Genomic DNA, 15,283 nt, shown 5'->3' with positions numbered 1-15,283 from the left:
CCCTAGCATTCAAGTCTCAGTAGCAGCGTACACACGCACACACACACATATACACACACAGAGAGTAATATGTGGTTATTGTGGATATTTGAAAGTATCAATATACATAACAAAAAAGTAAAGTTGCTTTAAATCTCTTTACCAGAAATAAACATTACTACAGCCTTGTGTCTTTCCAGTCTTATCTATGGTTTTTTTGTTTTTTTTCTTTTTCCCTTCTTTTCCTTTTTCTTCTTGGTTGAACCCAGGACCTTGATCATGCTGGGCAAATACTCTGCCATTTGAGCCATATGCTTTTTTTTTCTTTCTATTTTGTATTTATTATATGATATTGCTATTTTTTGCCTAGACTAGTCTTGAATTCCTGATCCTCTTGCCTTCTCTGACTGGAATTACAAACTGTGCTACCGTTCATGGCTTCTATGCATTTTTAGACCATACATGCATATACCTAGGAGAATCTGTATAAAAATTTCCTGAGTTAAATCTCAGCTGTGTACACAAAGAGATAAACTAACAACAGCTATTGGGCTGGGGCTGTAGCTGTATGCAGAGCACATGCCTAGCATGCGCAAATCCTCTACCCTTGCTACATTTCCCTAGTCTTAATTCTTCCCAGAGACAGTCTTCATATTTAAAGTTGTGTCTCCTAATAGTTCCTTCCAAGCTTCTAAATAACATGCATCTGCAACTATTTTATATTTTAAGTACTGTCAATAATGACCACATTCAGTTCTGTTCTTACCTCCCTACCAGCCCTTTCCATCCTTCCCATGTAGTCACCTTACTTTTTTTTTGAGTGAACAGTTTTGTTTTTATTTTAGTACACACTATTCATGGCATGTTTCTAATAGCCTTTCTGTTTTTCTTTGACTGCTACCTGTCATTCCCATGTTTTATGTATCAGTAGATGACAAAGCCTCAACTTGTCATTTCCCTACTTTGTGTGACCTCATTTCAGTCATGAGATGCAAACTTTTGTATGTGTGTGTATTTACCACACTGTGTGTTTATTCACAGTATAAAACTAAAACTCACAGTTGAAGCTTCTTCATGTGGCCATGTCTGTATCACTAAAAAGAAAAATATCAAATCGAATGCAGCTCTTACATTATTTGTTGTAATATGCTTATTGTATTGTTTAGAAATGTAAGTTATATGGATTATAACAATATGCATATTCAGTTGCTATTTGTTATCTGACACTATATTTATTTAAAATGGCTCCATAAAAAAGTTTAAAAAAACAACTTTCTTCCAGGTTCTGGTGGCTCACACCTATAATCCTAGCTACTCAGGAGTCTGAGGTCTGAGGATCAGGGTTCTAAGCAGCCCAGACAGAAAAGTCTCCATGAGGGCTGGGAAGGTGGCTCAGTGGTAGAGCGCTCGCCTTGCATGCATGAGGCCCTGGGTTCGATTCCTCAGCACCACATAAGAAAAAAGAAAAAGAAAAGTCTCCATGAGACCATTATTTTCCTTTTTTTTTTTTTTTTGAGACCATTATTTTCAATTAACCACTCAAAAAACAAAAGTGGAGCTGTGACTCAAAGTGGTAGAGCACTAGCCTTGAGCAAAAGAGCTTAGGGACAGCTCCCAGGCCCTGAATTCAAGCCCCACATCCCCCGCCCCCCCAAAAAAAATTCTGAGAAAGGCATGGTGGTACACTCCTATAATCCCAGTACTTGAGTGGCTGAAACAGAAAGATAAAAGAGTTGTAGGCTAACCTGGGCTACCTAGAAAGACCCTATGTCAAAAACCAACCAAACAACCAACCAAACAAACAAACTGGCTCCAGTGGCTTATGCCTGTAATGCTAACTACTCAAGAGGTTAAGACCTGGGCTGGGAAGGTGGCTCAGTGGTAGAGCGCTCGCCTTGCATGCTTGAGGCCCTGGGTTCGATTCCTCAGCACCACATAAGCAGAAAAAAATAAGCCAGAAGTGGCGCTGTGGCTCAAGTGGTAGAGTGCTAGCCTTGAGCTGAAGAGCTGAGGGACAGCGCCCAGGCACAGAGTTCAGGCCCCACAACCGCCCCCCCCCCCAAAAAAAAGAGGTTAAGACCTAAGGATCCAAGTTCAAAGCCAGCCTAGGGAAGACTCAACTACAATATGTCAGCAAAAAGCTGAAAGTGGAGACTCAAGTGCTATAGCACTCACATGAGCAAAAAAAAGCCATTGGAGGGCTGGGAAGGTGGCTCAGTGGTAGAGTGCTTGCCTTGCATGCATGAGGCCCTGCGTTCAATTCTTCAGCACCACATAAGCAGAAAAAGCTGGAAGTGGTGCTGTGGCTCAAGTGGTAGAAGGCAAACCTTGAGCTGAAGAGCTAAGGGACAGTGCCCAGGCCCAGAGTTCAGGCCTACATCCGAACCCTGAGTCCTACCCAGTACCAGCACACAAAAGATAACAAAAATAATTTTTTATTATTCTCTATAATCAACAAAACTCTACTACTGAGCCTTCCCAGCCCTAATCTTACTTTTTAACTTTACTTTAATTTTTTTTTTTTTTTTTTTTTTTGTCGGTCGTGGGGCTTGAACTCTGGACCTAGGTGCTGTCCCTCAGCTCTTCAGCTCAAGGCGAGCGCTCTACCACTTGAGCTACAGCGCCACTTCCGGTTTTCTGGTGGTTTATTGGAGATAGGAGTCTCATGGTCTCTCCTGCCCGGGCTGGCTTTGAACCGCGATCCTCAGATCTCAGCCTCCTGAGTAGCTAGGATTACAGGCGTGAGCCACCAGCGCCCGGCTTTTACTTTAAATTTTTTTGTGTGTGTGCTGTTCCTGGGACTTGAACTCAAGTTCTGGACTCTGTCCCATACCTTTTCCCCCCAAGCTAGTTGTTCTACCACTTGAGCCACAGCTCTACTTCTGGATTTTTGGTAGTTTAGTGGAGATAAGAGTCTCACAGACTTTCCTGCTTGAGCTTTGAACTGTGATCCTTAGGTCCTAACCCCCTAAGAAGTTAGGATTACAGATGTGAGCCACTAGTTCCCTGCACTTTAATTTTTACTAGCTCAAATTCCCATCTGAGTTTTTTTTTTTTTAAAAGATGATGAGCAGGAGGGGGTTACAGTTACATAAATAAAGTAATGAGTACATTTGTTTTAAATACTGTTACCCCATCTCTCATTTTCTCCCGCTTACCCCTCCGTAGACCCCTTTCCCCCACCTTTGTAAAGTTCATATCCAGTATAGTGACAAGTGAGTATCAATGTTGTATTAGTTCATCCTTTGCCCTTTGTCCTGTGATTTCTTTTCCCTTCCACAGATTGAATAAACTTAGATACAAAACATAAGACACAGAAAACAAAGAGAAACAGAAAAACGAAAAACTTTATATAGGACATAATAAGAACCTCTTGTTCCCATACCTTGGAGTTCATATCGACATGCTTCATTGTTTATGGTCCTATGCACAAAGTAATTGGGTTATTGAGACCTCCTGTTAAAAATATCATAGACAGTCGGGTGCCAGTGGCTCATGCCTGTAATCCTAGCTATTCAGGAGGCTGAGACCTGAGGATCATGGTACAAAGCCAGCCTAGGCAGGGAAGTCCAGGGACGCTTATCTCCAATTAACCACCAGAAAACCAGAAGTGGCGCTGTGGCTCAAGTGGTAGGGTGCTAGCCTTGAGCTGAAGAGCACAGGGACAGCATCCAGGCCCCACAACCAAAAAGAAAAAAATCATAGACATATCCTAGTTCTTAATGATTACACAGATATTAGAAACCTAGTAAATAGTTGACTTGAAACTCAATAGTATTCAGTCCTTGAAAGCAAGGGCTTTCATTATGACTATTTGTTTATCTTTCCTGAGCACATTATTATCAGTATAGACTATTTGTGGTTAGATGATATAATAAGGCTAATGTATTATGCCATAGATTAACAGATAAAATGATTTGACTATTTCTCATTTGACTATTTTTCCAGTTCTCTTGGTGTTGCAATTTCTCTATGCTTACTCCATAATACTTAACTAAATGTCCATTGTTTTGCAGTGATATGGTTTACTGTGGAACTTATGACAATGCCTTAGACAACGACAACTACAATCTTGCTCGAGGTTTCAATTATCACCAAGGACCTGTAAGAATTTTGTTTCACTCCTTTGAATTCTCAGTTTGAGTTATTTTTTGAGTAATGTTAAGTATTCACAGTTATTTAAATCATATGTTCACTTCATACTTTTTTTTAGGAGTGGCTTTGGCCTATTGGGTACTTTCTTCGTGCAAAGTTATATTTTTCCAAGTTGTTGGGTCCAGAGACTACCGCAAAGACTATATATTTGGTTAAAAATGTTCTTTCTCGACATTATGTTCACCTGGAAAGGTAAGTTATCACAGGCATATAATTTCCACAACTAATGTCTTCTCAGTTTATTAAATATTAGATGAATAATACTTATCTTTTGTGTGCTTGAGTTATTACAATAGAATTGAAACTTTTATTCTTTTTTTTCTTTGTATTGAACTCAGGGCCTTAACTCTGTCCCAGAGCTTTTTGTGTTCAAGGTTAGTACTCTACCACTTGAGCCACAGCCCTACATCTGGCTTTCATTTGGGGATTCTTAAATGGAAATAAGAGTCAAAAGTCAAGCCACGTGCCAATGGTTCCCGCCTATAATCTTAGCTACTCAAGAGGCTGAGATCTGAGGACCAGGGTTCAAAGCCAGCCTAGGCAGGCAAGTCCATGAGACTCTTACCTTCATTTAACCTCCAGTAAACCAGAAGTGGCACTGTGGTTCAAGTGGTAGAGCACTCACCTTGAGCTGAAGAGTTCAGGAACAGTGCCGAGGCCCAGAGTTCAAGCCCCATGACCAGGGGGGGAAAGTATTTCTTACCTCTTTTGTCTTACTAGCAGCTAATAGTGATGGACTATGTGTTCTTCTTTTTTTTTTTTTTTTTTTTTGTATTATTATTGTTATCTTTAAGTAGTTGTAAAAAGAGTTTTCAATTCAACATGTCATTTTATAAATACAATATCTTTTGATCGATGCAGGACATGGTTTCATTCTGTATCAAGTGACTAAAATGATTGTTGATTGGTTCCTATAATAGAAGACACACATAACTGTCTTGTCTGCTTAAATGTATGTGAGATTATGTCTCTTAAAATGTTCTTTTTTTTTTTTTTAGATCCCCTTGGAAAGGACTTCCGGAACTAACCAATGAGAATGGCCAGTACTGTCCCTTTAGTTGTGAGACACAAGCCTGGTCAATTGCTACTGTTCTTGAAACACTTTATGATTTATAGTTAATACAGGGAGATTTAATAAATATGTAACCACCTGTGGAATAATAGGGTCAAAATACAATGTAAATGCCTTACATGCACAAGCTCAAGTCATATGTTTTTAAATCTCATGTCATGTTGATGCCCTGTTAGATAAATTAGAAAGCATTGCTTTGTCTTTTTTTTTTTTTTTTTTTTTTGACACAGCCTCGCTATGTAGTCCAGTCTAACCTTGAGGTCATGATCCTCCTGCCTTAGCATCTGAGTGCTAGGATTATAGACATATACCACCAAGCCCAGCTCTTCTTTTTCTTTTTCTTTCTTTTCTTAACTTTTTTTTTTGGTCGGTCGTAGGGCTTGAATTGTGGGCCTGGGCGCTGTCCCTGCGCTCTTCAGCCCAAGGCGAGCACTCTACCGCTTGAGCCACAGCACCACTTCCAGTTTTCTAGTGGTTTTTATTGGAGATAAGAGTCTCATGGACTTTCTGGCCCGGGCTGGCTTTGAACCTCGATCCTCAGATCTCAGCTTCCTGAGTAGCTAGGATTATAGGCGTGAGCCACCAGCGCCAGACTTCTTAACTTTTTAATATACAAAAGTACCTTTCAGATTGAATCAGAAAGAAAAATTATCATTACCAATAGAATGTTTTTCTTTAGAGTTCAATAAATGTTCTTTAAATGCATAGAAATCTAGAATTAGTTGAAAGAAAATTAAGTTATCTTCAAGTTATATGTATGTGAAAATGGGAAGAAATAGGAAGGTACCTTTAAATTGTGGTGTGTATTCTGTTCAACAATATTTAAATGAAGTAGGCTGTGGTTTGTGAAGGTCCTAACCTTTTACTATAGTGTTCTTAATACTGGGCAGTGCATTTATTGCACATTTTAATAGTATTTCATAAATGAAGATGATAGAAGTTTCCATCTATAGAATATTAAATAGAACACAGATATTCAAAATGTACTCTTCAGTAATATAGTGTTATTTTTAGTATAATGGTTGTCAATATAATTTACAAAGATGTATCTGGATATATATTTCTAAGAAACAAAACATTGGTTTCTAAAAAACATTCTCACAAAATTAGTCTTGAGTCTTAGTTTTCTATTATGAAATAGTTTACATTTTCAAAATAGAAATTGTTGGGTTTACATATGAAAATGTTTGTGATTTTTTTTTTTTTTGGTACTGTGGTTTGAATTTAGACCCTTGTGGGTCACTAGACAGGCACAATACCACTTGAGCCCTGCCACCTCCTACATGAAAACGTTCAATTGAAATTAATAAATAAATAAACCTGGCAGAAAAAAAAGAAAGAGAAAAAAGGAAAGCTTTCATTATAAATCACTTGCCTAATATATACTAGGTGCAAGGCCAAACACACACACACACACACACACACACACACACACACACACACACACACACACACACACACACACACACACACACACACACACACACACACACACACACACACACACACACACACACACACACACACACACACACACACACACACACACACACACACACACACACGTTTCTAAAACCTAACATCTTTCTTTAGTTACTGCAGAAAGCTTTTAATAGATCATAGTAGATACTGGTTTCCTGTTTTGTTAAAAAAAAAAAAAAACCACATTAGTGCAATATTGAGAACAATCTTAACATAAAATTTTAGATATGAATTATCTTGAATTCAATAAAATAATTGGAAAAGTTTTTGATGTTAGGATTTTCTAAATTTCCTTTGATAATCAGGAAGTGCTAGACATATAACTGGATATGTTAAATTGTAACCCCCTTGCACAATCATTTAATTTTTTTAGTTAAAAAATTTTAAAGATACCTTAAAGTTATTAAAGGAAGAATTATTAAGTTATCTGACTTGACAGTTTTAATAGTACTTATTTCCCACATGGGATTTTTTAGAGCTATTTTATTGTTTCTGTTTCAAGAGAGGTAAATAGGTATTTTTCAATTTAGAAAGAAGTAATTACAAAATTTATTTCCATTTAATTTTCAGATATATATAATTAATGAAATAATAGTGACAAGAGCACCTTCCTACTGTTCTTTAAAAACTGACTCCATTTTAAATAAAAATCATTTTGACTAGATTCATTTTCTAGATTCCTCATCCAGAGCAGATTATGTAATAGAGATTCAAGAACAGTACGAAAATAATTGACCAAGATTTTTAAACACAGATTTCCAGAGTTTTCTCCCTTCTTTAGCTCCTTCTTTGAATAGTAAATGCCTTCCTCTAAACTGCAGATAGAAGGAATGACCTTCCTTAAGGGTACTATTAGTTGATCAAAAGTTTGTAAAGTTTTGTTACTCTTCCTTAACTTCAGTATGACAAGAGGAAAGAAAGGTCACAGAAAACCAGTGTATTTAAACAAAGCTGAAGGTTAAAAGTGACCAAGTAGATAAATCATAATTTTATAAATAATTTATAATCAAGTTTTTAAAAGCAATAGCCATCTTAGATTGTCTACCATTTGGCAAATACCAATATCAGACTAGGTGTCAGTAGCTGTAATCCTAGCTACTCAGGAGGATGAGATCTGAGGATCACAGTTTGATGCCAGCCTAGACAAGAAAGTTCTTGAGACTTTTCTCTAAGCATCACAAAAGCTGGAAGTGGAGCTGTGCTCGAGTAGAGCACCATCTTTGAGGAAAAAAAAAATGCTCAAAGATAGTACCCAGGCCCTGAATGAACTCAAGTCCCAGGACCAGTGCACGTGCGTGTGCACATGCGGGCACACACACACACACACACATACACACAACCTGTCAGTATATCTTGAGGAAATCAGGTTCCTACTGAGGAACATAATGAAAGGGGACTGCTGATTTCTGCATGGTCTGTTATAAAGTGTAAGAGGCATGTCATGCATTTTCCTATCCGTGGTCATTAAAGCAATAGTTTGTGAAGGGTGGAGGCCATTAGACTAAGGAATGTGTAGGTAGAATGCATCCTTTCTGAGTGGTACCAGTAGTATTCATTGTATAACATTTCAGCAGTGGTCTGTGCCTGGTTATTTCACTATCCAACTTAATCTTCCTCTTCAAAACAAGAGAAGCACTTGCCAGTTTAACCAGTATGCTGTGATACTTTAGTAATTTTCAAAAATAATTGAGGAAAACTGAGACCTCTCATAAATATGGTATGATAACATGTTCATTGGAATCCACTTCTCATCTGTCCTAAACTGCTCTTTGGTGAGCAAATGTCCTTTATATATCTGTGCGTGAAAATCAATAAAAAAAATCTTTTCTAAAGGATGATAGTTTGCTTTCATTTATTACGTACTGTTCATTTTATTAGTGAAATTAATTTACCAGCACCTGTTTACCAATTTGTTTACCATTTACTAAGTTCTTTTTGCAGGATGTATGGGGGCAGAGAGAGGAAGAAGGCTATATGTTATTTAATTAGACATATTAAAATTAGAGCAAAATAAGCTTTTGATCTATTAATAGGTCTGTTAGCAACTATATGAAGTATTTCTTGCATAGCATTTTTTTTCTAATTTTCTTTTCATGAACCTAACAAGGCAAATACTATAGGCCAGGTTAGATTAAATGTGTTCACACACCTCCAGATATCACATACACATATAGAATAATCGCTAAGTACCAAAATTGATCCATTTAGATTTTGCCTTAATGATTGTTGCTCTATTACGCAGTTCAGTATATTTATCTTCAGCACACCCGGGGACAGGACTTCCATAGTGTATCTGCTGCTGTTTGAATACCTCAACTATGTTTCCACCCTTTTTATACCTCACAGTGGGGATTCAATTTATTTCATTGTTCACAGAACCACAAGGAGAACCTTTCTAGAATACTGACTATATATGTCACTGCTCAGAGGACTTTGAAGGGTGTACTCTGATTTGCCAAGATCTCTTTCCAGTCTGATGGTTACAGTGGTTCTTTTCCTCCACCAATGCTGATTACCTGCAGTTCTGAACCTTTATTTTTACATCTATAGGAACAAGGATAATAGTGATATCATACATGCATACATATGTATCATACATGCATACATATATGAAAGAACAATTTCTTTGTGGATTTTTTTTTTCTGGGCTTTCTAGAAGATCCATTTTAGGGGCAAAGTTTCATGTAGAATTTGAGGTTGGAAAAGCAAGTGTCAAAAGGTGTCTGACAGTTTAAATGCTTGAGACTAAAGGGCCCTGGGTTCCCAGAAAACTACATTTGGGTACCTATTTAATCAGGTGCCAATTTAAAAAACGTAAAGGTTTAATTAGGTAGTCACACAACTGTAAAGAGCCTCGGTTCTTTCAGAAGTGAGAAGGCTTTGTCCTCTTAAATAGCCAAGGACATGAGAAAGTCAACAGAAAACACGGAAACTATTCAAAGACAGAAAACCTTTGTTCTGTAGACAGAGTCCTTACAAGGAAGAAAGATCTCTTGTAAACTCTTACAAAAACAATACAAGATTTTTTTTTTTTTTTGATCAGTTGTGGAGCCTGAACTCTGGGCCTGGGCGCTGTCCCTCAGCTCCTCAGCTCAAGGCGAGCACTCTACCACTTGAGCCACAGCGCCACTTCTGGCCTTTTCTGCTTATGTGGTGCTAAGGAATCAAACCCATGGCCTCATGCATGCAAGGCAAACACTACCACTGAGCCACCTTCCCAACCCTGATTTTGTGATTTTTTTTTTAAATTGTCTTGGCAGTATTGGGGCTTGGATTCAGGGTCTCCTGTTGTCAAGGTAGGGCTTTCCCATTTGAGACATACATCCAGCCTAGATTTCATCATCTTAATAAGGTCAAAACAATTCTAGTTTTCTAGCAGTATAATACTGAATGTTAAAGCTATTTGCTTTTACTTTACTTTTGGCCATTGGGAAGTAATCTCAGGACCTCTGACTAGACAAGCAGTCTACCACCCAAACCAAATCCCCAGTCCATTTGTTTTTACTTTGTCTATCAGTTAGTGTCCACCTAACTTTTCCCAGGCTGTTATTGAATTTAGATCCTCCTATCTCCACCTCCCAAGTAGCTGGGATCACAGGCATGTGATACCATACCTGGCTTGCTGAGAGAGTTAACTTTGTACCTGGGCTGGACTTTAAGCATCGATCCTCCTGAATAGCTGGGATTACAGCTGTGTATCACCACATCTGGCCTTTAAAATGCTTTCTGATGACAATAATAATAATAATACAACTATCAAGTTTGAGCCAGTTCTAACCTATCACAAAATTTTTTTTATGAATCTTCTACAACTTTCTGTATCCACCCAGATTACCCCTACAATTTCTTCCCCATTGTGAAGCAAATACTCTTCTTGTTTTAACACAGAGACCCTTTTTTCTTTCTTTTTTTTTTTTGGGGGGGGGTCTGGTCGTGGGGCCTGAACTCTGGGCCTGGGCGCTGTCCCTCAGCTCTTCAGCTCAAGGCTAGCACTCTACCACTTGAGCCACAGCACCACTTCCAGCTTTTTTCTTTTTGCTTATGTGGTGCTGAGGAATTGAATCAGGGCCTTGAGCATGCAAGGCATGCGCTTTACCACTGAGCCACCTTCTCAGCCCCAGAGACCCTTTTTTCTTTAACAAAACTCCATCTTGCATACCTTGCTTACCAAAAACCTTCTTCTCTACCACTGTGGCTATTAGTAGAGGCTCATTCACACATACACATTGTAACATGTAACCACAACGATTTCTGCCTACAGTGACAACTAGTCTTTCCATAATTGCAACTGTTTGTAATATGCCAGGATTTTGAGCAAACAAGCAGCACTATGACTGATTTTTGTTGTGATCCACAGCCCAAAGTCATAATGTTGGAAACACAAGACCCTCTGGTGTCAAAATGAAAAGATACAGGAGCTTTCATCAAGACATTTGACTTCTGCACAGGAGGCTGCTCTGCCATTCTCTCCAGAGCTGGGCAGGCATACTGGGCAAAGGTAGTCTGCTTGGTTTTTTTTTCTTTTTTTTTTTTTTTTGGTCTGATCGTAGGGCCTGAACTCTGGGCCTGGGCGCTGTCCCTCAGCTCTTCAGCTCAAGGCTAGCGCTCTACCACTTGAGCCACAGCACCACTTCCAGCTTTTTTTTTTCTTTTTGCTTATGTGGTGCTGGGGAATCGAACCCAGGGCCTCATGCATGCAAGGCAAGCGCTCTATCACTGAGCTACCTTCCCAGCCCAAGATTGCCTGTTATTATGAAGGACTACACAGCACTCCCAAACAGTGAAATAAATCTGTATCTCCCACATAATCTTCTAAAGTATCATATTTCTTACAAATTGTTATGCTTTCCTAAGTTGCCCATACTCCTCCATCCTTTCCCCTATGTAGATGATATAACAACCTCCTTACCACACATTTTGGTTTTCACTTCTACTTTTCCCTATGATGTTCTCATGGATGTTAACAAGTTTGTCTACGTTGTCTTCTGTTACTCTGCCTGCTTGGTTATTTTGTAGACCTAGCAGGTAAATAAACCTAAGGGAGTGAAGGGAAAGGAAGAACAACCCAGAGAGGAGGATGGTTCTCATTATGTAACTCAGGTTGACCTCTAACTCATGATTTTCCTACCTAAGCTCCCAAATGCTGGGGATTACAGGCATATGCTACCCTATATTACCAATGCCTAGGTCCAGTCTCTCTATTCTTCAGATCTTCTCAAATTTCTTGTTGTTTTTTTTTGGGGGGGGGGGAGGTCTGGTCGTGGGGCCTGAACTCTGGGCCTGGGTGCTGTCCCTCAGCTCTTCAGCTCAAGGTTAGTGCTCTACCACTTGAGCCACAGCACCACTTCCGGCTTTTTTCTTTTTGCTTATGTGGTGCTGAGGAATCGAACCCAGGGCCTCAGGCATGCAAGGCAAGCACTCTACCACTGAGCCACCATCCCAGCCCTCCAACTTCTTATTAGAGAGAAGGGAAGAAATTTTTCTCTCAGCTGTACTTTTTGCAATGTTCCAGAGTTTGAGCTACCTTGAGCATAGACCAGGAAATAATAGAGAGCAAAGATTAAAATGAAACTTGCTGCTCTGCTGGCCTTTCTGTAGGCTCGGTTTTCCTCTCCTATTTGTTTGACAGTGTATGCTGTTTCATAGTCCTGGGTTATTTGCTTTATGTATTCCACTCAGAGGTTTTAGTTGTAGCCACTAAAAGGCTCTTTTAGCCAGAGGTAGAGACTGTGCTTTGGTTTTGATTTGTTTTGTGATTTGAGCTAGGGGAGTTCTCATTATATTCCCCAGGCTCCTCTCAAAAGCTCAGGCTACAGTTATTCCTCCCTGCTTGGCCTGTGGAATAAACAGCTAGGCCCACAGGTATATGCCACCACACCCTCAAATAAATAAACCTTACCAATGGGTGTGACCTACTGAGCTGTAATACAGGTTTTATGTTCTGTAGACTCCAGTGCTTTATCTGAGTCAGAACGTACTTAGCTCAAGAAGGAAATAGCCTGTGCTAATAGGCACTTCCTTGATTCCAAGGCTTTTAAAAAACAACTTAGAGCCTCCACAAATGATGGCAATGCTTACCGTCAAAGGAATAGTTATTCCCCTCTCTGCTTTCTACTGTAGAATTGAACTTGAGGTACCAAGCAGCAGAGAGAAAAAACTGTTCTGTTCTTCAGTTCAAAATGGCTGACCTTAACCTTAAGAGTAGAAAGCATTGTTTCACTATGTAAATATATTTAACTGTATTGCCTGACAAGGATTGATGGGTAGAGGAGTGATGTTTTAAGTTTCTGAGAAGAGCAGAGCACTCACTGAGCATTGTAATACATCACTACTTTAATCTGGGTGCTGATATATATTTATTTTTATCATCCTTTTCTTTTTGGAGTATTAGGGATCAAACCCAGGACCTTGATCATGTTAAGGACTCTACCATTGAGCTCCCAATCTTGCCACATATGTATACACACACACGCACACACACGCACACACACACACGGGTGTGTGTGTGTGCGTGTGTGTGTCTGGTGCCAGGTCTAGGTCTTGAACTCAGGGCCTGGGTGCTGTCTCTGAGCTTTTTTTTTGCACAAGGCTAACTCTCTATCACTTGAGCCACAACTCCACTTCCAGTTTTTAGGTAGCTGATTGGAGATAAGGGTCTCACAGACTTACCTGTGTAGGCTGGCTTTGAACCATGATCCGCCAATCTCAGCCTTCTGAGTAGCTAGGACTTACAGGTATGAGCCACCCATGCCTGGCTTTTTGTTTGTTTTATTTTTCTTTTTGAGATAGTCTTGCTATTTTACTCAGACTGGCCTTAAACTCCTGGGCTCCCGCAATCCTCCTGCCTCAGCCTCCCAAGTAGTTGGGACACAGGCACAGGCCACCACACTGAGCTCAAATGGATCTTTTTTTTATCACCATTCTGTGAGTTTGTAATTGAGAGTTCTGTAGGACACTGCTATGCTGGAGACATGGCTCATGTGTGGTAGAATATCTAGCACGAAGCCCTGAGTTCACAGTCCAACACTTCCTCCCCCATTAAAACCTTCTAGTTGATTAAAACAAATCTGCTACAAAATAGAACTCTGGTCTCACTTGAAATTTAACAAGCTTTATATAAAACCAACTTGTACTGACTTTACTTCTCCCTACTTGCTAACATTAACAGAGAGAAGAAAGAAAGAAAATTTAAGACCTTAACTATAATTCTGTCTTTATTTGATTGAAATACTGAACAAGTATTTGGGTACTTTCATACTAGCTTTCAAGCCAGTCTAGCTAATTGATTAATAGATAAGTTTTGGATTCTAAGCACTAAAGATGACCAACTACTTGACATTAAAGAGTTTACTAATCCTCTGCCTCAGTGGAATGATGCCACAAAAATTAGCCTACTTTAAAAAGCAAAGGGTAATCATGACTCTAGACTTGGCCATGAGGATTTCCTAGATTATCTAGAATATATAAAGAATGTGTACAAATCAACAACAAAAGGTCAATCCACTTCAAGGATGAGCAAAGGTATTTGCAATAACTAGTATATGTCTGAGTCAAGCAGAAAAAGTCAGCTAAGTTGATGTTAGGGAAATGAACCCTAAGATATGAATTCAAATGTTTTTTTTCTTTCAGGTGATTGTTTCTAACACATTTATAAGATTATTTCTTTGTTGCTTTGTATGGCCCTCCCCCACGGTATAACCCCTGCTTTCACTGTATTTGATGTTGGTATAATTTGTGGAGGGGAAGGGAAAAACAAATTGTTTAAATAGGGATACAGGTGGATCCATTGCAACAATGAGATGTACAAGTCGTTATGTGGAAAAACGAACTTTACAACTTTGGTGGGGGGGAGGAGGATTGGGTGGGGGGGCAAGGGGGGAGGATGGGAAGGGATGGGAAGGGGAAACCAAGGAGGAGGCTACAATGCTTGATAAGAAATGTACTCATTATCTTGCCTATGTAATTGTAACCCCACTGTACAGTATTTTCACAATAAAAATATTAAAAAAAGAATGAGCAAAGGCTTTGAATAAATCTTCCAGAGATGATGGAGAGATAATCAATAAGCACATGAAAAAGTATTCAATTTTACTAGTCTTTAGAGAAATGTAAATGAAGACCATCCCAAAGGGTTGAAGTGTGGGTCAATGACTGAGCACATGGTTAGCTGTCTCGATTCCCTTCCTTGCTCCCAGACTAAACCACACCATGAGTTACCACTGCATACTTACTGGATGGTTATGACAACAACAACAAATACTAGCAAGCAAGCAGTGTTCACTGTACACATCTATGGACACATTGAATTAAAGCCTTGTTGTACTATGTAAAGATAATTAAAAATAGATATTTAAAGATAAGTTCAAGATAATTTTTTAAAAACTGGGCACTGGTGGTTCGTGCCTATGATCTTAGCTACTCAGGAGGCTGAGATCTGAGGATTATACTTCAAAGTCAGACTGGGCAGAAAAGCCTGTGAGTTAGAAGCCAGAAATGGAAATGTGGCTTAAGTGGTAGCTAAGTGAGAGTGTGAGATCTGAGTTCAAGCCCCATTATTGGTATAAAATCATAAGATAAAAATAAAAGGTAAAGTAA

General features: G+C 39.1%; 1 protein-coding gene across 3 annotated transcripts in view; it reads left to right on the top strand.

Moving 5' to 3' along the window:
* The window catches only part of LOC138804455 (glycogen debranching enzyme), a 71,248-nt gene extending 62,728 nt beyond the window's left edge, over positions 1-8,520 (top strand). For all 3 annotated transcript variants that reach the window (XM_069988720.1, XM_069988721.1, XM_069988722.1), the window contains exons 32-34: positions 3,996-4,083; positions 4,193-4,326; positions 5,133-8,520. In XM_069988720.1, the coding sequence (XP_069844821.1) occupies positions 3,996-4,083; positions 4,193-4,326; positions 5,133-5,250 (340 nt within the window). In that variant the 3' untranslated portion in view covers positions 5,251-8,520. The remainder of the gene's footprint in view (positions 1-3,995; positions 4,084-4,192; positions 4,327-5,132) is intronic.
* Positions 8,521-15,283: the final 6,763 nt, after the last annotated feature.

This window comes from Dipodomys merriami, unplaced genomic scaffold (assembly GCF_024711535.1).
Source record: "Dipodomys merriami isolate MVZ:Mamm:240054 unplaced genomic scaffold, mDipMer1.0.p SCAF_365, whole genome shotgun sequence".
In the NCBI taxonomy this organism is placed as follows: domain Eukaryota; kingdom Metazoa; phylum Chordata; class Mammalia; order Rodentia; family Heteromyidae; genus Dipodomys; species Dipodomys merriami.
The sequence above is the reverse complement of the archived record's forward strand: the minus strand, read 5'-3'. Positions and strand labels throughout refer to the sequence as shown.